General features: G+C 39.4%; 1 protein-coding gene across 3 annotated transcripts in view; it reads right to left on the bottom strand.

The window, feature by feature from the left end:
* Positions 1–23,730, bottom strand: part of COL5A1 (collagen type V alpha 1 chain) — a 275,391-nt gene that overhangs the window by 77,870 nt on the left and 173,791 nt on the right. For all 3 annotated transcript variants that reach the window (XM_082264614.1, XM_082264613.1, XM_082264615.1), the window contains exons 27-31: positions 19,454–19,507; positions 14,669–14,713; positions 13,772–13,825; positions 2,512–2,619; positions 46–99 (exon numbers count right to left, since the gene is read on the bottom strand). In XM_082264614.1, coding sequence (XP_082120740.1) covers positions 46–99; positions 2,512–2,619; positions 13,772–13,825; positions 14,669–14,713; positions 19,454–19,507 — 315 coding nt within the window. The remainder of the gene's footprint in view (positions 1–45; positions 100–2,511; positions 2,620–13,771; positions 13,826–14,668; positions 14,714–19,453; positions 19,508–23,730) is intronic.

The raw sequence follows: 23,730 nt of genomic DNA, 5'->3' as shown, positions 1-23,730 counted from the left end.
TATGACAGACATCTGTGGCACCATGTTTGAGGTGTGCAAATATACCTTTGGACCTTGTCTTCCTGGGTATCCGGGCAATCCTGGAACACCAAGTTTTCCCTGTAAAGGACAAACATGAGTTAAATCACCTCTAATTAGGAGTTGTAGCTGTCCAATGTTTGCAATAAAAGGAGTAGTTGAAATATCACTCCAAACCTGAAAACACCTACAAATTTATGACAAAGTCATTCTGTTTTTATACCTTTCTTGGGCAAACAGAATACAGTCAGACTGCAGTGCCCGTTCACTTGCGTTTCTTCCAATGGGTTCCCTTCTAAATTAGCAGTTAATACATTCCCAAAATGTAGATGTCAAATTACAGAATACTTTACCAGCTTTTCTCTGTGCAACCTCACATTGGTAAATAACACATACACACAACTGGCAGAGAGATTGCAATATGTCTGATATTGTATGCTGAACTGTTCTGGCAAGATAGTTTCAGCATTTGAAATTTCTGCACCTAGAACATCAGCATAAAAAGGATGTGTGCCTTGGACTGGCAATGCACAGAATTTCATTCAAAATGTTGTTTTCTGCAACATTGTTTCTATTTTCTAATAAATAGTAGGGTATATTCAAAGTTCATTTTCAACCATAGTGATAAAAAAAATTCAAAGGAGCAGGATTTTAATTTTTTCTTGAGCTAATTAAATTCTACCTGTGAATATGGTTTTCTTATAGGAAAAAAACTAACCACACAAAGGATAGAAGCTGATATGATCTGTTCTTGCGTGGTTAGTTTTCATTCTTTGGCTGGCAATTCAAAAGTACAGGACACTGTGCAGGCACACAGCATGTCTGTATTGGGTAGTTTGTTCAGCCACCACAACCCTCACCCAATCACAGCCTGCCTCTGGCACGCACCCTCTCCCAATCACAGCCTGCATCTTGAACATGCCCCCTACTCACGCATAGTACCTTGCCTCACGCTGTATAGACTATGGAAGAAATTGGGAAAATTACTTTTCATTTCCAGTTGTGTCCCTAGGACACGGACACAATAACCTGAAAGGGTTTTTAAGCATTTCCAACTCTTTTCTTATGATTTATATACTTTAAATACATTTTATTGTGTTGTTCTGGGTCCTGCAATTATTTTTTTACAAATTACGCTATTTTTCCTAATCGCAAGTTTTGCAGAAACCACTGGACTGCTCAATGTTGGGGCAAGTCTCTTTTACCTTCCCTAAGTTAATATCGCTAGTGCAAAAGTCTGCTTGATGGATAGTTATACTTAGATGATGCAATTTCTAGCCATAACTGCCACAGCAGGATCTTCAAACTACCATCTCCTGACTAGAGCAAGTCTTACTGAGCATTGCACTGACAGTATGTATGGAAAACAGTTTATAGCATAAAAATCTCCCCATTGACATAAAAGGAGAAAGTAAACAACTCCATATCCACATTAACAATCAGATTTTCTTCTGGAGTTACAAGACAGAAGAAAATGCAAATATCCTATCACTGCTATAATTGCACGTTTTCCATTCTGCACCCATCTAGCTGTCAGAAGAAAAGCGCTATGAGCAGGAAGTGAATAAGCGATGGATCTGTACCTCTGAAGTTCTCATTATAATGCAACTATGAGGAGCAAATGCTTACTTCAAAAATCCTGCCAAATAGTGAAAGGGGAGTGTGCGTGTGAGCCAATTATTGTATCAGCATTTCTCCTCAGGTCTGTGTTCTGCGCCAGGCATATGTTAGCCATAGAAAATATTTTTAATGATGTGGTAAGAGATTCACCTTGCCTTCCCACTATTATCTACGTACATGCAATTATAAAATCTCCCTCTATCTCTCTGACACTCCTCAACCCCTCCACTCGTTTGTCAGAAGACTTTAAGCTTGGTAAAGCTTCTCCAATTTAAAGGGACAAAAGCAATTATTAGGACTTTAACATAAAAAAAGTTGTTTAACATCATCCTTTGACCTCTCATTATAAAAAATTGTCATTGCCCTCATGTGTGGCAGAGGCAGGGTTGGAACAATGACCATCTACAGAATTATGACAATATCATTCAATTTACATGATAAGCTAAAGGGCAACTCAAGCTGAACAGCTAAATATACAGTTGAAACACACATGCTGGAAATGCCTTACCCGGTAGAAGGTTTGTATAGGAACATATATAACCCCTCCTCACTGCTACAGTATGTGGATGCATGATATAGGATCAGTGACAACACAAGACAAGTGCAATGCCTCTTCTATCTGCTCTCTAACTATTCATGAATTTCCCAGCACCACCCTTCCTCCAGCTATCACCTTGGAGGGCAGCCAATCCTTACTACATGCCCAATTTTCAAATAACCATTATATGAAATAAGATGTAATGCCTGTTTAAATGAACAACAAGTACATTTTTAAATATTTTTCTGACGTTCTTTAATGCTGCATTATGGGAGGTTCTCTGTTTTGCTACTTTGCCTTCCTTTTTTTCCCAAACGCTTCTCAAAAGACCTTACCTTTTCACCTGCTGGTCCGAGTGGGCCATTTTCTCCATTAGGACCACCGCGCCCCTTTGGACCCTCAGGGCCGTCTTCACCTCTAGGACCAGAAGCACCAATTTCACCCTAGTGGAACACAGATATATATATATATATATATATATAGTTATAAGGAATATATTTGTACAGAAGCTCACTGCTAAGGGATGGCCATATGACTATCTGTTAACAATGAATGCAATCAGTGCTAGTGCACCATACTAGTGCAAAAAAAAAAAAAACACTTTTAGGTTGTATTCATACACCACTGCAAAAAATGAACACTTAAACAGCATTGATCAATATTATAATTTATAATATATTGATACTTTTTCCACCTTTTCACGTGTTGTATTGTAATTAGAAAAGGAGCCAAAGAGAATTTTTACTTCGCTTAGTGAAAGAAAAAAATGTATTTACACAGAATATCCAAACAAGTCAGTGCAGCTTTACCTTTTTCACTAATCAAAGTGAATGTTTATTTTTTTTGCAAAGTGATTACTAAATGAGGTGAGGCTATTCTGTCTTCATGCAATGTGTTCTGTCTTCATTCATGCAAAATTATCAGATAGGACAAGCATAAAACATTATCTCGTACCATACTAGATCATATGGTTTTCACGGAATCAGTAGAGTTTTCATCCAAAATTTCATGACATTACATAACTTCTGAATTTTTATTCTGTTATACGAGAATTTTTGTACCTTTTGTAACCTCTTCATTTTCGATATGTAAACCAGCAAGCAAAAAAAAACGGATGATTGTTTGTCCAATAATTTTATTGTGTGTACTAGGTATAACCATTCTTTACTCCCAAATCTGAATTCCAGTTAAAAAAAAAAAAAAAAAAAAGATACTCTTGTTGTGGGGCTTTGTCTTAAATGCTTGTTCTTTGTCTAGGGAACATAAACAGCAGTTTTACTTACCTTTACCCTCACTCCCGCAAGTGCCCATCTAAATGACTAGTCCCCAAAGCAGCTTATCTTTGCCCCTCTGTTTTTCACAGGCACTAGAATATCACGTAGAATGCAGGACTAGCAGTATTACATTGTAAGTGAGGATGCCAAACACCCATCCACAATTCAGAGCATCAGAAAGAAGAGGGCCAGTTAGTGGGAGAGCCAGACAAAAGGTAAGTAAAAGTGCTGTTTATGTCTCTCCCTCACCCTCCAGACAAAAAATGCATTGAACCCATGCAGGCATAGGGAGCCCCACTGCAAGGGTAACGGTTAAATTTAACTGGAGTTCTGCTTTAATAAATTAACCCCATTTCGTTCAGATATTAATCCCAGATTATTCTCACATCTTCTCCCCTGCTGTGGGAACCACATAAGGCTGGGTTCACACTTATGCAAATTGAATGCGGGTTTTGCTCTCAATAGGGTCAGTTTACACAACTTCGGGGTGGCCGCGGTTCACATTGGAAAAGGGTCCTGTGCGTCTTTGGCTCTATTTCAGGTGCAAATTCAGGCAAAAATTCGGACATAATTCACACATGAATCGGTGTACAGGGACGCACCAGACCCCCTGCTGGGACCTGTGGCCACATCACTGTTAACCCAGCCTAAAGTAGTATCACCTTCCCTGCTGCATTCTCTGAATTGTAAAGTAAAGTAAAAGAAAGAACAGGTGGGATATCCTCGCAATAACTACAGCTGAAGCTGGAACTGGAACTTTTGCCACTAAAGCCCCAGACAAATAAAATACATCAGTGTGTGATTAAAGCTCCATTCACACCTAGGTGTAAATAAATGGTGCCGCTCCAATAACGTGGAGCAGCAGGTGTCCCCGCAGTACACCTAGGTGTGAATAGAGCCTTAATCAAATGTGCCAAAGAAGCTCATGTACCAAATTTTGGCACAGAGCCAGGCACATTTGGCGTTGCATTTTTTTGCCCTGATTTAAGTGTGTTTTGTCATTCGACAATTGCAGCAAAATCACTTTGTGTTCAGGGTGCCATTAAGAAATAATGGCATTGCAAACATGTCCTGTGTTTTGCCGCAATTCTTTAATCCTGGATAGAATTGCAAAATTTTACTCATGATTTCAGGAGTTAATGGAGCCTTAGTCTGCTACCATCTATCCATAAATATCAGATTGTGACTGAACTGACCTCTAATACACCATTCAAACTTGAGCGTTTTTCAGCTCGAAGCTCAATGCTCAGAAACGCTCAACAAGAAAAATCCCATTAATTTCAATAGCCCCTGTTCACATTTAAGCGTTTTGTCACCTGTTGCTCAAAAAAGTACATGAGCTACTTTTCAGGCAGAGTGTTTTTGTCCCCATGGACTTCAATAGAAAATGCCTGAAAAGTTCAGGGGTTTTCAGCTCAAACAGAAGCTCCCCTCACCTTTTCTAGCATCACTCCACACCTTACGTAGGTTTCTATTGGCCACAGCAAAAACACATAAATGAAAAACGCCTAAAAAAATACTTGAAAAAACGCCTGAAAATGCTCGACTCAAGTGTCAATGTAGCCTAAAGTTAGGTCGAATAAAATTTATTTTGTACAAAACACAGATGAGCTTTATTGATCTCTACCACCCAGCATGGCATTTAAAAGAGAAACAAACATATCATTATTTTTAAATTGCCCAGGTGACGTCCTGTGATTGGAAGGTCTTTAAACAGGATGATAATTAAATCAGCATTTTCACCTTTTAATTGTTGGTGTCTGTCTGCACAAATAATACACAAAATAATTAATTGCAAGAGCAAGTGGTGCGATATTACCATTGATTCTGCCAAGTCAATTAACATCCCCATGCAGTGCACAGGTTAAGGTAAGTTATCAGTTAATTAATTTATTGATTGCACCGTTAGTCAGGTTGTGAGCGCACAACTAAGACAAATCCTAGTCTGTACTCTTCACTATTAAAATTGAATTGAAATTTTCATGACAGATACAGTGACTAAAGACACTGATGACTTGTCTGAAAATGCTAGTGGTCTCTGGCTTCAATTCATGAAAAGCTTCTGATCTGCAAACTTGTTCTGAGTCACTGACTCAGGAGGTATTGAATATAACATTTAGGCAAAAAATATTATGACAAGAGCTGACCAATTACAATCTATGTATTTTCTTAGCACTGGTTTTCTTTTTAAATTAATATATAATGGCATTTTTTTTTTTTGTAATAGCGGTTGGCTTTTTAGCTGCTAGTAATACCAACTGCCTTTATATGTTTATCTGCTCTTTAAGTTGCAAATGTGCTTGTTAATGAAATGTAAATTTATTAGCAGCAGGACAGAAAGTTCAAACATACATATGGGAATAGATACATATGGGTTTGTAGTTTACTGGATCTCCAGGCCAAGCCTTTTTTTTTTTTTTTTTTAGTTTTACTTTAGGATAGAGTGGAGAAAGATTAGACCCTCAGTAAAGTTTTTAATACTGTCTGTGTTGGAAAGATTCACCATTCTGTTTGTACTGGTGACCGCTGTCAACAAGGAAGAAAGTGATGGGAAATGAAAAATCCTAGAGCTGACCCCAGAAAAAAGAGACAAGGAGAAATCTTCTAAAGAGAACATTTATTCCAGGGCAACTGCCAAAGAGGAATTTTTCTCACTTTAAAAGATTTTCTCTAACTTCCTGTTGGGTCTCTGATGTGTATATGACTGTGCTGGACCAGTGTATAGTCTGATATCGGTGGGGGGGATCTGGGTTGTGTTATTCTTCAGGTGGGTTTGTGACTAGTAGAGGTGTAAAGTCAGTGAGACTTGTATAGGTCTCAGGCTGCTGCCTCTCTGAAAGCAACACAAGATGCTCTGCAGGGTAATCTTGGATGAATGTAGAGATGTGCTCACTATAAAAGTTTGACACACTTGTGGTTATATTAAAAGAACTTATTGAAGAAGTCCACAGATAGAAAAAGCCAATGTGTTTCAGGGACCCCCCCCCCCCCCGGTGGTTAGAAGTAGACCTCTACAGGAAGTCTGATCACAACAGTGAAAAAAAAAAGGAATTTGGAGATTTGTAGGAGGCTGAAGGCATTAGGTACTTTTTTGAGTTAAAAACACAAAATATGAAGGGTTTTTCTTTTCAAACCGGGGTTTAATATATCTATAAATTCTCTATCCAAATCAAGAAAAATCGGAGATAAAAAAAATATCAGATTTTCAAGCAGGTTGGAAAATCCCCCTGTGCCATAACCACACCTCCTGAGCCAAGTAGGGATATCTCTTGTTTTGTGGAGTGATTTATCGCAAGCCTAGGGTGAAACCCTTTTTTTTTTTTCAGGGGTTGAACAAAGTTCCTCAATGCAAATGCATTTTTGTAACCATGAAAACTTCTCTTAAAAATGTTTTAATTGTGTGAATGAAAAAATGCGCAAGAAGGCAAGAACCAGCAAATTCCTCCCAAGCCATTATCCGTGTCTCATTTATCAGAAGCAATATGTTATTATTACTTTGCCTGCATTACAAACACAAACAAAACAAATCTAATTATGTGCATTCCAACAAACATTAAATTGCTCTATGATGAACCCTCCCGAGCTCGAAACACCAGGATAAATTCGATTATCAGCATAAAACCAGCCGCGCTTCTCTTTACTGTGGTTGGTGGGCGCCTCTATGTACTTCATTAGCTTTATCGGCAGACATTTGTTGTGGGATTCTGAGGCCAGTAATTCTGTCTGTGTGCTGCAAGGTATCCAGAATGCACTGCGACATGCATGGTTCACTCCTACAGTGAGGCTACCACCTCCATGCGAGGAGAGGAAAAAGGAATGTGGGGCTCTTAGTGCCTTGGCTTGGGACGCACAGCACGTGAGAAGATACGTGACAATATTCCCTCCAGCCTGAACTGTACATGGCTGCTTTTTCATGTTCTATTCAATTATTCACTGCGGAACTCAGAGAGGTGGAAGCGTGCAGATGCTGTAAATAATGAAAGTTTGTGTGTGACATGGAATCCATATTTTCTCTTCATAAGCACTGATATATTTCTACTCCTTTCACCAGACACACTGTATTAACCTACATTAAATAATACATAACCTCTAAAACAACAGACTGAGCACTGCCAAATAGCTTGCTCTGGAGGTTAGCAAATGGTGCAGAATCTTCCCCAGCTTTGTAGAGCTGCCTCTGACAAGATCTGTTCAGAAAAGTTTTCTTTTTTAACAAAAGCTGTGATAAACTTCCATGTTTCTTTTAGAAGTTTGAATGTTTTCAAATATTCTCAAATCTTGAAGTCCAAAACTTTGGAGTCCATGTCATCTTGTCTGAGCTGGCTCATACTTTTCCTGTGTTTGTAGCTGTTCTGCTCCTTAGTATGTCATAAGTAGCTAAAAGCTCCATCAAATAACAAAAATTCAAAACAATACTTAACCCTAATAACCTTACCCTTTATAATTCCAAATTACCCTAGCCACTACTAACCCTAACCCTTAAACTGAAGTTCAATCTGCTTATATTTTGCCTTCCCTGATACCCCCACCCTACCCCATCAGTATGCTAAGGAACTTTTTAAATAAGCACTTTGTCTATATGCTTCTCTATGCAATGCAGGCAGATCAAGATTGGTGGTTGCGGCTATCTGTGCACCTCATCCCAAGAGGCAGCGGGAACCTATGATCCATGATTTTCCTCCATGATTGAAAGAACTGTATAATGCAATTAATGAAATGGGCAGCCAGAAACAGCCAGGCTGGGAAGGAAACAACTAGATGATGTTCGACATCCTCTATTTATTTTAAGAGGGTACCCCCAAGAACACAAATGGGGGCTCTGCATGGACAAGAGTCCTTACAAAAGACACCAGAGGGACACTAAAGGATGCAACAACCGACTAAGAGGAACAACTTCCTGCAAAAAAAGCAATCACACTAGGTAATAACTACTCCATGTGACAGATTGCAGATTATAGGGCAGTGATGGCGAACTTTGGCACCCCAGATGTTTTGGAACTACATTTCCCATGATGCTCAACTACACTGAAGAGTACATGAGCATCATGGGAAATGTAGTTCCAAAACATCTGGGGTGCAAAGGTTCGCCATCACTGGTATAGGGAAAACAATTAGCATGCCCCAAGGAAATAGGGACAACCAACTTAGAGGTTGGAAATGCCTAACTGGTGGATATCAGTGACAAAAATGCTGGGAGATCTCTGGGTAAAAGTCTGTAGAGCAGTCCCATAACAGTTTTCCTATGAGAAAGGCAGGCAAGTGCCAGGGCATCTACAGCATATGAAGAGGGAAAAAAGTAGAAGGGAAGCAAGGAGGACAGGGGAAATGCAACCTATATCATTACTAAGCTGGCAAATGGAAATTGAACTGATACAAAAGGCCAGGTTTTTGAGAAGGTAAGAACAGAATGGCTTCTTAGGCAACTTAGCAACCCGCGAGCCTGACACAGGGAGGGTAGGACATATCAGAACTTGGAGCAAAATCTGAGGGTTTCTACAAACCTAATTTGGGATGCTGTACAAAATCTACATAAAAACAGAATGAAATCATTTGCAAATCTCATAAACCCAAATTTTATTTACAATAGAGAATAGAAAAGTTATCAAATATATAAACTGAGAAAAGGTACAGTTCCAAAAATAAGGTAATTTTGAAATGAATGGCAGCGACACGTCTCAAAAAAGTTGGGAAAGGGCAACAAAAAGCTGGTAAAGTAAGCGGTACTAAGAAAGAGCTGGAGGAATATTTTACAACTAATTAGGTTCATTGGCAACATGTGAGCAACATGATTGAGTATAAAAAGAGCATCTTAGAGAGTCAGAGTGTCTAAGAAGTTAAAGTGGGCAGAGGTTCACCAATCTGTAAAAGGCTGCATCTAAAAATTGACAGACAATTTCAGAATAATGTTGCTAAGACTTTAAATATATCATTATCTACAGTATGCTGTACATTATCAAAATATTTGAAGAGTCTGGAGAAATCTCTGTGCGCTATGGACAAGGCCAAAACGCAATATTGGATGCCCATGATCCTGGAGCTATTCATTAAAAACAGGTATTATTCTGTGATGGACATCACTGCATGGACTCAGGAATACTCGTAAAAATCACTGTCTTTAATCACAGTTCGCTGTGCCATCCAAAAATGCAAGGTAACGCTCCATCATAGAAAGAAGAAGCCATATCTGAACATGATCCAGAAATGCTGCCATCTTCTCTGGGCCAAGGCTCATTTAAAATGGTATGTTGCTAAGTGGAAAGCTGTGATCATATCAATTGAAGTTTGACATTATTTTTGGCAACTATGGGCGCTGTGTCTTCCAAATTAATGAGAAGAAGGACCTTCTGGCTTGTTATCAGTGCTCAGTTGAAAAGCCTGCATCTCCAATGGTATGAAGCTGCATTAGTGTGTATAGAATGGGCAGCCTGCACATCTGGAAAGGCACCATCAATGCTGAAAGATATATCCAGGTTTTAGAGCAGCAAACTGTATGTTCCCATTCAGATGACGAGTTTCACAGGGAAGGCTTTGCATTTTTCAGCAGGACATTGCTAAACTGCATACTGAGTGCTTAACTTGCCTGCCTACCACCAAATGAAAATATTTGGCGCACCTTGAAACAAAAAATGCAACCAAGAAGACCCAGGACTGTTGTGTCGTTAGAATACTATTTCACTCAATAATGGGACAACATTTCTCTCCCAGAACTCCAGAAACTAGTTTCCTCAGTTCCCCGACATTTATAGAATGTCTTTGAAAGAAAAGGGCATCATACACCATGTTAAACATGGCCCTGTCCAAGCGTGTTGCTGCCATCAATTCCAAAATTACCTTATTTTTTTCTTTAAATGGTACATTTTCTCAGTTTAAACATTTGATATATTTTCTATTGAAAATAAAAGAGCACGGGCTGCCTCAAAGGGTGCTAATGAGAGTAGGTTGCTGAATAGAGGACAGACAAAAATGTTTTTATAAAAGTAGAATGTGGATTAGATTGATGTCAGGATCAGGCCCAGGTATCCCAGATGGTACAAGCTCAGAGGAGGAGCCTAAGATGCGGAATTAATCGAAAGGGATACATGTAAGCAACAGAATTTGAGCAAATTGGTCAAAGCATTAGACTAGAGAACCTTGTAGTAATAGGTTTTCAAGACACCCTAGGATACGACTGCTCAAGGTGTAATTAAAGGTCTAATAAAATAGCACCACAGCATGTTTTCATAAATGCAAAGACTGCATTGATGTGTGAAAAGATTAAATAGGGATTATATGTTGCATTTGCTACTAAGCTAAAAATAAAAATTTTATATGAGATATAGTGGCAAGTCTACAGGAAACCAGGCAGAAGCCTAGCTACTGCAGTAATTAGGACAGATAAGTTAGGGCCATGATGGGACACGTGTCCCTAAATGGAAAAGAGGCCCTGTGCAGGATTTGATGAATACTTGCAATTCTACCTAAAGTGGAAGGAGATGACCACTCCTTGTGACTGTAAGTTCCATGGAGGTGTAGGGAAACTATCTACTTTTTGTGAAGCTGTTAGAAGGAACTCGTAGTAGAAAAAAAAACAAACAGAGAGAGGACACAATAGAGACTTTCTGTGTATTTCTCTAAAGACAGAGTAAAATAAAGGGCCAGAACGTCTCTGCTCTAAGCAGAGGAGCTCACCTTAAAAAGGGGATGCACAAAAGGCACCTTCCCTGAGCAGCGCCAGGTGCCAGTGCTAAGCCATAAATTACGGTACATATGCATAGAAAGGACATTATGGAGATTTGATTAATGACATTCTCCATGGCATCTAAGCAGAATAGTAAAACCAAGGGCAAGAGGTGTAGTCTTGCAGAAATTACAGGATTATCTGTAATAGTAGAACGTTTGCTGTTCTCATCCAGTTCACCACATTCTGGTCAACTGATGGTTTGACAAAAGCCAGCTGCAGGCCTGAACCTGCCAGAGGATTTTAAAAGAGTTTTCAAACACCTATTAACTGAACCCTTAAAGGAAGGGATGCTTTCAAAAGGAAAAGTAGATTAACTATTTAGTGCAAGAATGGCTGGGTCCAGTGTGAGAACAGTCCGTTTCTTTTTAAATTCCTCTTCCATAGGGTAAAAGGCAACAAATATGCCATAAGGAATGAATAACCTCTGAGCCAGGCCATCATGATCGGCTTGATCAAGAGCAGAAAAAGGATTTCCAGACATTGCCTTTCTTCTTGTGCTATATGGATGCTGTGCAGAACTAGATATACTGTATCTAGCAAGAGACTTATACACAGCCCAAATCAATGAGTCCACTGTAGTGAGCATATGGCAAAAAGCGAAGGATTAACCTCATGAAATCTTGGTGGTGAAAAATCTACAGCAGTCTACGCTAAAATGTCAGCGTTCTCCTTGTCTTTTGCAAATGTAATTGAGTCAGGCAATTCACGCTGTAATGCATGAATAGGGTCAGGGGAGCAGTGTTCATTCTGATGTCAAATTTCGATTTCATTTTAGTCATAGTCTTTTGACTAAAATGCCATTTTAGTTTTAGCCTTATTTTAGTCATCTGAATTCTTTTAGTTGTATTTTAGGCGACTAAAATCTCTAGTACATTTTACATTAAAATCTAAATTTTAGTTGACTAAAATCAACAGTAAAATCTATTCACTTATGTAAAACCTTTAGTTTAAAAAAAAAAAAAAAACAGCTGCTGTAACTTCCTAAAAAGTGTTAGCAGGAGTTCAGCTTTAATTTGTTAGTCCATGCACAACATCTGCTGCACCCAACACTACCCTCTCCCCAGAATGACAATGCTGCTGTCCAAAGGTGTCTATTGCTCCTCCACTCAGAGTGGAGACAGTCTAAGACAGGAATTGTGTCACTGGCTAGATTACCAGAAGAAATAAAAATGTAAAATGAAAATAAATGCAACCACTATATTTAGGAATAGGTAAGCTGCAATATACTGTATCATATTTTTATTACCACTTTAATTAGGAAAATGCTATAATGTTACCTACATGGCCGAATAAAGTAAGACAATAATAGGTAGATTACCCCCATAAACTGTGCCTTAAGAACTGCTGGGGGTCTTCAGGATTAGAGTGTTATAGGAATGGACCATAGCCCTGGACCTGGATAGTACCTTGTTGCTAACTAAACTTGTTGCACCACATGCCAAGATGAGCACCTAATGCAGGATTCAGAAGCTGAAGCAAACCTTAAAGGCTGGCCCCACTGCAGCAGGGTCCAGGAACTATTCGCAAAGTATACACAGAGGGTAATTGATCCAGAAACTGCTACTGAGCGATTAGGTCAATAGGCAGTCAGATCTTAAACGAAAAAAAAACTGGTGAAAATTAAAAAAAAAAAAAAAAACAAGAGAAGGGATCCATCAACTTGAAGACACTAGCAAAAACTGGAGCCCCCCCCCGGAGTGGGTGGGGTTACATTCATAGAGTGCATATAACCCACAGTCTAAAAATCAATTCTGTACTGTACAAATAAGGGTACATTTACATTTGTAAATGCACCCTGTGTGTGATTGACTGTGAAAACACCAATGGTTTTCCCATCATTAGCTTCAAGTAGGCAGTCCAACTGAAATCAATGGGAGGCTGCTGGCTCTTGCAGCTAATCATGCTCACTCACATGTAATCGCTCAATTCACAAGTGTGAATGAACTCTAAGATAGGGATTTAGCAGCACACATGCTAATCAGATCTGTATTTCCTAATCTGCATATTATCTGGCTATGCATTGCACTCCTGACACATTATTCTGCCCATTTCTCTGTGTTCCCTGTAGGGTTCTACCTTTACTCCCAAGTCATATACAAACAAAAATGCCTCCCACTATATCTGTCTGTTGTGCAGTCAGAGATCTCAATCTAAGCAAGAGACCACTGTCACCCAGAGTTCCTAAAAGGAAATGGTGTTCGTTATGTACATTTGTGTGTTGGTGGTTGTTGTTTTTGGCTCAGTTGACCGTTATGAAGTTCTGATTTATAGAAAAGTATGCTGCAAGCATTCTGTACAAGTTGCAATATCACTCTCTGAACAGCACAGTGGCCTCGTGCACCCACTGCGGCCTGATTTGACTGTTCTTATTATTGGTCTTATTTCGTTATGTCTTTAAAGACTCTGGAAGTCAGGTTGCTTCTTACAATGGAGAAAATGTAGACACAGCTGTCTATTTTTACCTCCATTTGCATGAAATTTCACAGATGAAACATTCAATGTATGGCAATATGAACTTTAATACGACATGATGTGTTTGTGCTCCGTGCAACATAACAATAGAGCAACTTTAGGCTGAAAAAACACAACTGAAGTGCTTACTCGGTCTCCTTTAGGTCCCATGTCACCCTTAAATCCAGGGAATCCATCTTCACCCTAAAGACAAGGGAAACATGGAAAGAAAAAAAAAATTGTTCTATGTGAAATGCAATTCCCTGCAGCTTCTTCACAGTACAGATATGTGCATTTCTGCTTTGGGGCAGGGTTTATTGACATGCTTATGACTTTCTGGGCACTGGAAGGTGACAAGGAACAGACTAGAGTTTCTAATAGCCTCTGGGCTGCTGGTTTGTTGTCAATGGAGATGAATGGTTTCCAAGCACAATTGCACAATTCCAACTCCCTTAATATAGAGATATTATAACAGGCTGGTGGAACCAAAAGCTCAGCAGATAGATGGTATAGGGAGCCATATTGCTCCATATGTGCTGTACAATGTCCTCAAGATTCCCACTGTTTTCTCAGCCATCATTCTCACAGGTTACACAATTGCCCCAGACGTACCTCTCTGAATAGATTGCAACTTTTCTTAGGGCATGTTATAATATGGCAGCTGCTTCATCCTGACTGCCCCCCCCCCCCAATCTGTATCTTAATTCAGGTTTTTAGCAAGATCTCTATCCCTGAAAACTCTATTCTTATCATTACTGTGTATTGCCACTAGGATTGCATGAATGAGCATATTTTTCAAATATATGAAAAACAAAATTATAATGGAAGAATGAACCACTTTGTGAAAATTCAGATGCACTTATATTATGCTCATTTTCTACTGTTTTCTACTGGCCTAAAATGCACACGCCCCCCCCCACACACACACACACACACACTCACACATACATCCCAACACACGTACATACATCCTGACATCCTGACACACACACACACACACACAAATCCACTCACCTAAACGGCTGGCAATTGCATTTAATAAGTTACCTTCTCTCCCTTTGTACCCTTCAAGCCTCGTATTCCATCAGCACCCTGTGAAAACAAGGGAAAAGATAAATGAATATAAAGCAGGGCAATTTGCAGCCAAGCTTGTAATTTCACATCAGCCGTATTCATCACCTGTAACCAGTAGAGCACATATACTATCCAGTTTAGTAGGACGTACAGATTTTTCTAAGACTCCAACTCAACTCCTGCTTCATTCAGAAACATTGATTATTAGGACCTGCAAAACTATAGACAGAAAAAAGTGGGGTTTTGAGGGCCCAAATGAGATGGTCAAAATATATAATGCAACACGGTAATACAGTTAAAATACATGTTTATTCATGATTTCTATTCACATAAAAATAAAATAATTTGTTACATGTATGTGTGTCGTCAGAGCATGTTCATACATGCTTTTTATGTGAATAGAAATCATTAATAAACATCTATTACCGGGGTGCATTATATATTTTGACCATCTCATTTAGGCCCTCCAAACCCCACTTTTTTCTGTCTATAGTTTTGCATATTATATAGGGGTGTGGCCCACCCTTTACGGTAATTTTTTCTGATTATTAGGACCTATTCTGCCTAAAATTGTAAGTTCCATTGGACAAGTGTATTAATTCCCGTTATCTGTTTTTCTTTTATTGATATTTATACCATTATACCAGCTGTGGTACCTACATTTTCCTGTCCACAATCTTTTATAACCCAATATTTGACAATATCATTTTTATAACTTCTGTACAGCCTCACTCACTACATTGCTGCTGTAGATCTTGGAGCTATATTAACAAAAAAGTGTATGCCAAGGCAAAAAATGCAGCACATCTCTGCCATTCATGAACATTTTCCTGTGTTTTATCCCTTAAAAGACTCTGCAAGTACATAAACGTACCTGTTGATCCGCCAGAATAGCTCATAAATCCTGTTTTTGGCTGACAATACACAGATTTTTTGTAGACTGAGTGGTATCAGCCTTGCCCAGTTATCTTTTGCTAAACTATTCAAACCCTTCCATTCTTCTTATCTTTACAATATGGCCAACAAGTATTTTGTAGTCCAAGATAAGAAGTAGGATGGCTAACAGGTATTTTTTCACTTATTAAACAGATATAAAAAAACATTTCAAAGGTATATTTAACAGATCAAAAAGCAACAAATAATAGGTAATTTTTAGGTTTTTTTTTATAAACATTAATACCAGTTATAAGTAAAGTAAGAACTGACCTAAATACTGTGTGATATTCTATAACAACTAAATATTTTTTTTACCTTTCAATGCCTACTTATTATTTTCTAATCCAGGTTTGAGTTTAACCAGTTACTTTGAGGCAACAGTTTCTGAGACACTTACGTTTAATGAAAATTTGAGGATACCCACTGGAAGATTTCCATCTATTTCCATTTCATTCCCAATCCATACAGGTGTTGTCTTTCTTTACAATATTCGCAAACTTTTAACAGTCTTTTTTTATTATAGCCAGAAAAATCAAGCAAGTTTTCAAACATAACATTTTACATTCTCTTGCAGTCTCCTAAGACTGGACTGGGAATCACTAGTCCAAATTTACAGACATGTGGCCTCTAAAATTACTTGCTCCTCTTAATTCACATAAGTAGTTCTATTGAAAAAAAAGGTTCATTGGCAACCCTCTGGAAGTGCCTCATAATGATTTTAGAACTACAAGTTTTTGCACTCATCTGGGTTTGCGGAGAAACATAGTTTTGTTATCACGCAGCAGAACTAATCATTAAAATTTTATGCAAGGAAAGGGTGTGTGAAATATAAAAGTAATTTCCTCCACTTTTTTATTTAATGTCTTGGACCCTAGTCAGAACTATATTTTTGCAAATTTATTGCTTTGGTGAAAGTGAGTGCTGTCTGAGTTGCAGATACTTGCCAGCTTCTGACAGAAGGATGATAAGAAATACAATGTAAAACTAATCGATCCATCTAAAGTCACAAATGATCCTTCCCTGTCTGTTCATTGAAGATTGCAAAAATCAGACAAGCTGGGCTTTTCAGAAATTGAAAACACTATCAGAGGCTTTCAAGTTGTTAATTATAAAGCCTTCCTGTACTAGTCAAGCACTTGTAAAATGAGATGTTTATATAGGAGCCTTAAGAAGTAATCAGCAGAGGTTCTCAAGCTGCAATGATCTCTTCTGTAAAACATGCTTCTATCACTGCACACTCTACTGGTGAGATATGTGAACTGCACAGTGCTCTGAAATTACTGTACAGCGTCTCCTTATTTACTGGGCTAATATTGCTTGGGGCTCTAGAGATGGCATTCTGTAGGGCATATAAAGCTTAAATGTATCCTCTAGGTAGATTTCTGGTCCCTGAAATTTGAATCAGTCTTAATCAGCCTAAGTAACATGACCATGGTACCAGAATTCACAATATTGTTTCTCTGTGTTCAGTATATAGACACTGCACCCTGCCTCATCTCTGTATGCTAGGTGTACGTCTCAGTATCTGTTATTATTCTGTATGTATGGATACTGAATAATTGCACTTCTCTTGCTCTCTACACTGGGTATTGGCTTGTGTACATTGGCAGCTGCGTTAGATTGCAGCTGCTGGGGTGCAGTGAGAAGGTTATGGATGTCACAAGCATGGTGCAATGCCGTGGACTGCGATGTGCCATGCTGCTCTGAAAAAAAGTACTGCGCCAATTTTTCCAGTGTGCACCACTGCAAAGTGGTGATGTGAACTGACCTAATTAGGAACAAGCCATATGCCTTGTCTACAAGTTCAGACTGCGCTTAGCAGCACTAAAGTACCTAGTGTAAACAAGCCCCAATTTCTGATATCTGTTCATATTCTAAATGCTGATGCTACACAGCTCTTCTTCTCTTTTCCTGTACACTAGATACAATTCTCAGTAACTGTTCTTTTTCTGTATGGATGGCTGCTGCACACTAATTTTGGCCTGAAAAGTGAATATGCCTCTCAATATTTGCTCTTATTCAGTATATACAGATGCTGCAACTCCTCTTTTCCTTCCTGCTGAGTGTATTCCTTAGTATTTGCTCTATGTATTTATGGAGGCTGCATAACATATTCTGTTCTGTATACTGGCTGTTACTCTCAGTATCCGCTCTTCTTAATTCATATATATGAATGCTGCACAGAAGCACTTCTTGTGTTCTGTATAATGGCTGTAATTCTCAGTATCTGTTCTTATTCTGTATATATGGAGGTTGCACAGTAGAACTTCTCATGTTCTGTATGCTGGGAGGAACTCTTAGTATCTTTGCAATAGACATAGTACCTTTTGTCTTGTCTGTATGCTGAGTGCAATCCTCAGTATACAGTACAATTGTCTATATATTGACATAATATAACAATGCTCTCATTTATTCTGGTACCTTTTGGCGGTAGGATAACTATTACAATATAGCTCTGAGGGATTTAAGACCCTATTTCATGGGTTCCTGGTAAGAATATCTTAAAGTAGCCCTTTAGTCTTCAACCTGAACTAGAAAGTCTCACCAATTGCTTAGTGTGTCCATTTATAAACCCATTTGTGATTGAGCGCAATGACAGCAAATGGCTTCTGACACACAAGAAAATAAATATATAAAGTAGTAAATTGTCTCCATTAAGCTCGGCAGTACACCCATCCATCTCCACTTTAGCAAATCTAATTATGACACTTTGGAGGAGAATTTTTGCTGTTCTGCAGCCCCCTTCTCAGTGGCAGTGGAGGATAATTCACTTAGTTTAATGACAGCTCGAAAGGCAGATATTTTGCTCTTCACACTCTTAATGTTTGCCTAATGGAGAAGAGTGAAGTGCAGCCAGAAGAGGAAGCTGGGGGACGGCTGCCATCATTTTTTCACAGGCTGGCCTGAGTCAGCACCACAATTAACCTCTCCAATGCCACAGTTGTCTTAAAGCATTTACCTTTCTACATCTGCCATCAAATACTGGTGAATATTCACCACAGTTTTATATTTACCACTTCCTCATAACCACACTCCATGTGACCTTTTCTACTTATAACTCCACCCATCCTGGGGTGGAAATGGCCACTTTTACTGGTCAAGTTTACTCTTTTGGGCCTAGTAAAGCCAGCCTTCATAGCACTGAGCCAATAATGAAAAATGGGAGGAGGGTCAGTGCCAGGCCTAACCAGGAAAGGTCGCTATTTTGGTAGAGGTCTATAGGAGGAACTTCTGATCACCTGTATTAAATTTCTGTAAACAGTTTATTTACTTGGAAAAAGTTACAGGTTTACTTTATACTTCAACTGATGGAACTTGCAAAGTCATCAACATGCAATCATGCCATTGTACCGACGTAGTGTGCTCTCCTCTGTGGGTGTAATAGCCAGGCATGACAAGGGTTTTCATATGCATTCCACAACAATATAAGAACTATATCTTTACAAGGCCTGTGTAAAAGCCCCAGATGGAGGCTGACATTCTCTGACCCATGCTATTTCAGACACAATGACATCAGTTTCAGTGGTGTAGTCTGCAGCCTAGGCCACCACACATGTTACAATTTGACTGTACAATCCTTGTAACTTGAGAGTTACTAAACTATTTCATAATAAGACCTACCTAAACTATCCAATCAATCTATATCCATTAGGCAGGCCCTTGTGCAACATAGTTGTTGGTAGATATAAAGAATATTGTACAGAAAAATTGTAATGTGTGTGACTGTGTAATGAATTTAAAAGTAAGACAGTGGGCAGATAGACAATGGTACAGACATTCTGAAAAAAACAAACAACCCAGGATCTGATTAGCAACACCTACCTTCACACCTCGAGGTCCAGGATACCCGATTGGTCCCTGAGGTCCTGAAGGACCCTGTAGGTAATGATACAAAAATGTAATGTCAAATGAAGCGTTCAGTACTAAAGTCCCCCTGTGATTAATTGTTTTGCTTTTAAGGTGCAGAACTTGTTTTGGCCAGTGTATGTCACAGGAATTCATTCTGACTGTGGGGTACACTAGACTTGAACTTTGCAATAGGTTTTCACATTGCTCTGCAGGGTTTTGCAGTTCTGCTGAACATGTAAGATAATTATCAATAACTGAGTTTTATTTTTTATTTTTTTGTACTTATAAATTTATAGTTAAAGAAAACCTGCATGCAAACTTGAAAAAATGATAAAGCCTATCCATTTGGTCATGTGATTGCTTTTGTTGTCTATTAAAGCAGAGATCACCTGACCAATGCTACTCAAAAAGAAGTCGAAATAGTCAGAAGCAGCAGTTTCTCCAGGATAGTCAAGTACCTTTTTGCCATTTATTTATCTAGTGCAGCAAAGCTGTTAATGTAAAACATGACGTCAACACAGAAGTACAGGTCCACTTCAAAAAGGATTTATGGCCAGTCCCCCTCCCCAATTTGGAATAGTAATCTGGACCGCGGCAAGCAAAGGGCCTGTATTTACAACACAGCATGTGCCACTGTCTTTGTTTTTCCAAGCTCCCCGTTCAGAGTCTAAACTTTGAATTAAGTTTCTGTGCTGTTGCTTGGCAACTGATAGACAGAAACCTCACTGTGTATACCTCCCTGCTCCAATCTGATTACAGCCCCGCGCACGCTTACTGCTGAATATGCATACAGCCACCTGAGACACGAGCAACCTGCACTGCTTTCACCCCTCAAATTGTGTTTGTTTACAACAAAAACCACACAGGCACACTATAAAGAATAAGAATTTGGGTTTCTTAGCAGTGGCGCACGTACAGCACGGCAAGACATTCAACAAAAATAGTGGGATTTAGATGCTGGAAACCTGTAGGTGATTACATAACTATTCCCAAGGGCCACACTGTGCGTTCTGCAATCACGGTTGCTGCAGTCCACCTCATTTTCTGAGACCAGAAAACAAATTCTTATTATTGGTATCACAGAGTGGTGAAAAACGCTGCTGTACTCAAAAAATCCTATGGGTCACAGCCAGCAAAAATCGTATATTGTAAATAATAGATCAGGAAGTATAGTTACAAGTAGTGTAGAATTTCTCTTGCACTTATTTTTTGGGATATTGTAAAGAAGATTTACGGTTGACTCACCGTCTTTATTTGTCCTAATGACCATTGTTGTTGCAACAGAATGTGAAATCCAAAACTGAAGTTTGTTACTGGACAGGAGTGAAGAGGAAATGTTAAAGCGGTTTTGCTACGATTTTCTCTCACGTCCTGTTGTATGTCTGCACCTACAGGGAAATCTTACTGATGGGGATATAAACTGTACTAAAACCCTAGCAGAGGTTGTAACTCTTCCCCACTCCATCCAAAACTAAAAATAGAAGTTTTGGCTAGAGTTAAAAGAGAGACTGAGACAAGCTGTGGGCTTGCAGACACAGCACTAGATGCTGATATCTGTATCATTTGGTAAGACCCTGAAGTTTCACATTATCGTTGTCAAATAATGTTCAAATTATCCAGGGGTTTGGCCATACGACGTGCCTGGTGATTGATCGGGTGATCGGCGGTGTCTCACCGGAGAGTCCTGGACCCGAATGCTGGTACATCATGCATCCGAAGCAAGTGAGCACCCTGATCCCCACTCTTGATTATGATGTGTTTTGCATACTTCTATCCCATGTACGTGCATATTAATGGATTTTAAATGGAATAAACTAGTTCATACGTTATTGCACTAGTTGGCTCTCCTCTTTCTTTTATTGTTTATGTGGAGCGGCATCTTGAGAATCACCAAGGATCCATTATTCCGTATATCCTGTGCAGTGGTGCATATTCTAAAGCGTTATCAGCCCTATCCATGAGAGTGGAGGGCAAAAGGTGGAGTGAGTGTTCTAGCTGAGGGGAGTGGAGCACAAAGGTGGCGGACACTTTGTTAGTGTGTTTCTGTTCAGCTTACACTGGTATCTCACTGGATCATCACATATCACTATTCTCCTACTATTGGACTTTTACTATTGAACTTTTAGTTATACATTGATTTATCCATATGTGTTTCACTGGAATTTTTCCACTGATTTTTTCACTTGATTCATTGTCCAAAAATTAATTTTGGGATTGGATTTTCGGTGATTATTTGAACACATGTATATATATATCTATTTATTGATTTAATTGTTTGTTTATTTTGTTCACATATATCGTGTGCACTTATTTGAGTTGAGCGCTGCTAGGTGGGATTATTTTTATGTTTCACTTTTTTGTTATAATATTTAAATTATGACATGATTGGACAGCTGCATCCCCTGATACCAAAACAGGATGAAGGCTAAAATATTCTTTCCTTCATTGTCGGATCACCAGATCCCACTGTGCATGGTGGGCAGCTTTCCAGATAAGAATACAGCAGTTGCGCTGCTGACTTGTTTTCAAATGGTGCAAACTATGGGCTGTCCATGCCAACTTAACTTAACTTAAGATAAAGCTTAATGCGGAGGGCAGAGATCTCATTTCATACAGTGTGCTTCCTGTCAGCAATTCAGTTATGGACACCGCAGTAACCTCTTTTTTTTTTAAGGAAACATATATGGGAAGAAATTTGTACACTGCTATTGCTAACCTCCTTCTGAAAATACCAACTGCCATTCTGTCTCAGAGTAAGCACCCACATTGGAACAGCCTTTCTCAACCTTTCTACCCCAAAGGAAACCTTGAAATCATTTTAAAGTCTCTGGCCTCAGGCTTCACGTGGCGTCAGATGGGGGCGGTGCCACCGGGTGACCCTGCCCCGTGCCTATAAAAGCGCTGTCAAAACTCAAGAGCGTCATTCGGCGGAACGCCTCTTAAGAGGTGAGGCATCACGCACGGGTGCGGTGAGCGTCGTAATTGACATTAGATTTACATCGGGGGACACAATTTTTTTTTAATTTTGAATAAAGAACTGTCTTTTGTGTTTATTTTTTTTTTTGTACACCTTTTTAGTGAATGGGTAGAGGTAGGATGTAATCGATACCCATTCACATAGGAGGGTCTTTCAGATTACGATATGCCCCCATCCGCAGACCCCCACAACCCAGGGCTGTCGGGAAGAGGCCCTTGTCTTAATCAACATGGGGACAAGGTGCTTTGGGGGGTGCACCCTCCCCATGTTGAGGGCAAGTGGCCTGGTATGTTACGGGGGGGCTCACTCGTCCCCCCCCCATCCTGGCAGACTGTATGCTCAGATAAGGGTCTGGTATGGATTTTGGGGGGGAACCCACGCCATATTTTTTTTTTCAATTTTGGCATTTTTTTTTTTTTAATTCTGTAATAGGGTTCTCCTTAACCACTTGCCGACCGCCGCAAGTACATATACTGCGGCGGTCAGCCCCTCCTGGGCAAAGCGGTGTATAGGTACGTCGCTCGCCCACGAGCCTCTAGGGGGCGCGCGCGCGCCACTGGAGGCGCACTCCCGCCCCCGCGCGAGTGCCCGGCGGCTCCGATGTCCGCCGGCCATTGGCGATCTCCCAGTGGAGAGGGAGAAAGGCAGGCGGCTAATGTAAACAAAGCCGCCTGTCATTCTCCCTAATGTAACTGCAGAGACTATACGATCCTGCTATGTAGGATCGTATGTCTCTGTGGTTACATCACAAGCCACGCCCCTTGACAGTTAGAATCACGCCCCTAGGGACACACTTAACCCCTTGATCACTAATAAAGTTAACCCCTTCCCTGCCAGTGTCATTTTTCAGTAACAGTGCATATTTATAGCACTGATTACTGTAGTAATGTCACTGGTACCCCCAAAAGTGTCAAAAACGTCAGTCAGGGGTCCGATCTGTCCTCCGCAATGTCGCAGTCCCGCAAAAAAAAAAAAAAAAATTGCCGCCATTACTAGTTAAAAAAAAAAACAATAAAAATGACATAAATCTTTTCCGTAGTTAGTAAACGCAATAACTTTTGCGCAAACCAATCAAAATCCGCTTACTGCGATTTTTTTTTACCAAACATATGTAGCAGAAAACAAATTGGCCTAAAATGTTAAAAAATTTTGATTTTTACATTTTTTTTTTTGAGAATTTCACATAGAAAAATGTGAAAAATATTGTTGCTCTTCTTTTGTTTATAGCGCAAAAAGTAAAAATCGCACAGGTGATCAAATACCACCAAAAGAA

The sequence above is a fragment of the Pelophylax lessonae genome (assembly GCF_965119305.1).
Source record: "Pelophylax lessonae genome assembly, chromosome: 7".
Taxonomy (NCBI): domain Eukaryota; kingdom Metazoa; phylum Chordata; class Amphibia; order Anura; family Ranidae; genus Pelophylax; species Pelophylax lessonae.
Note: the sequence above shows the minus strand (reverse complement) of the source record. Positions and strands in the feature narration are given on the sequence as shown.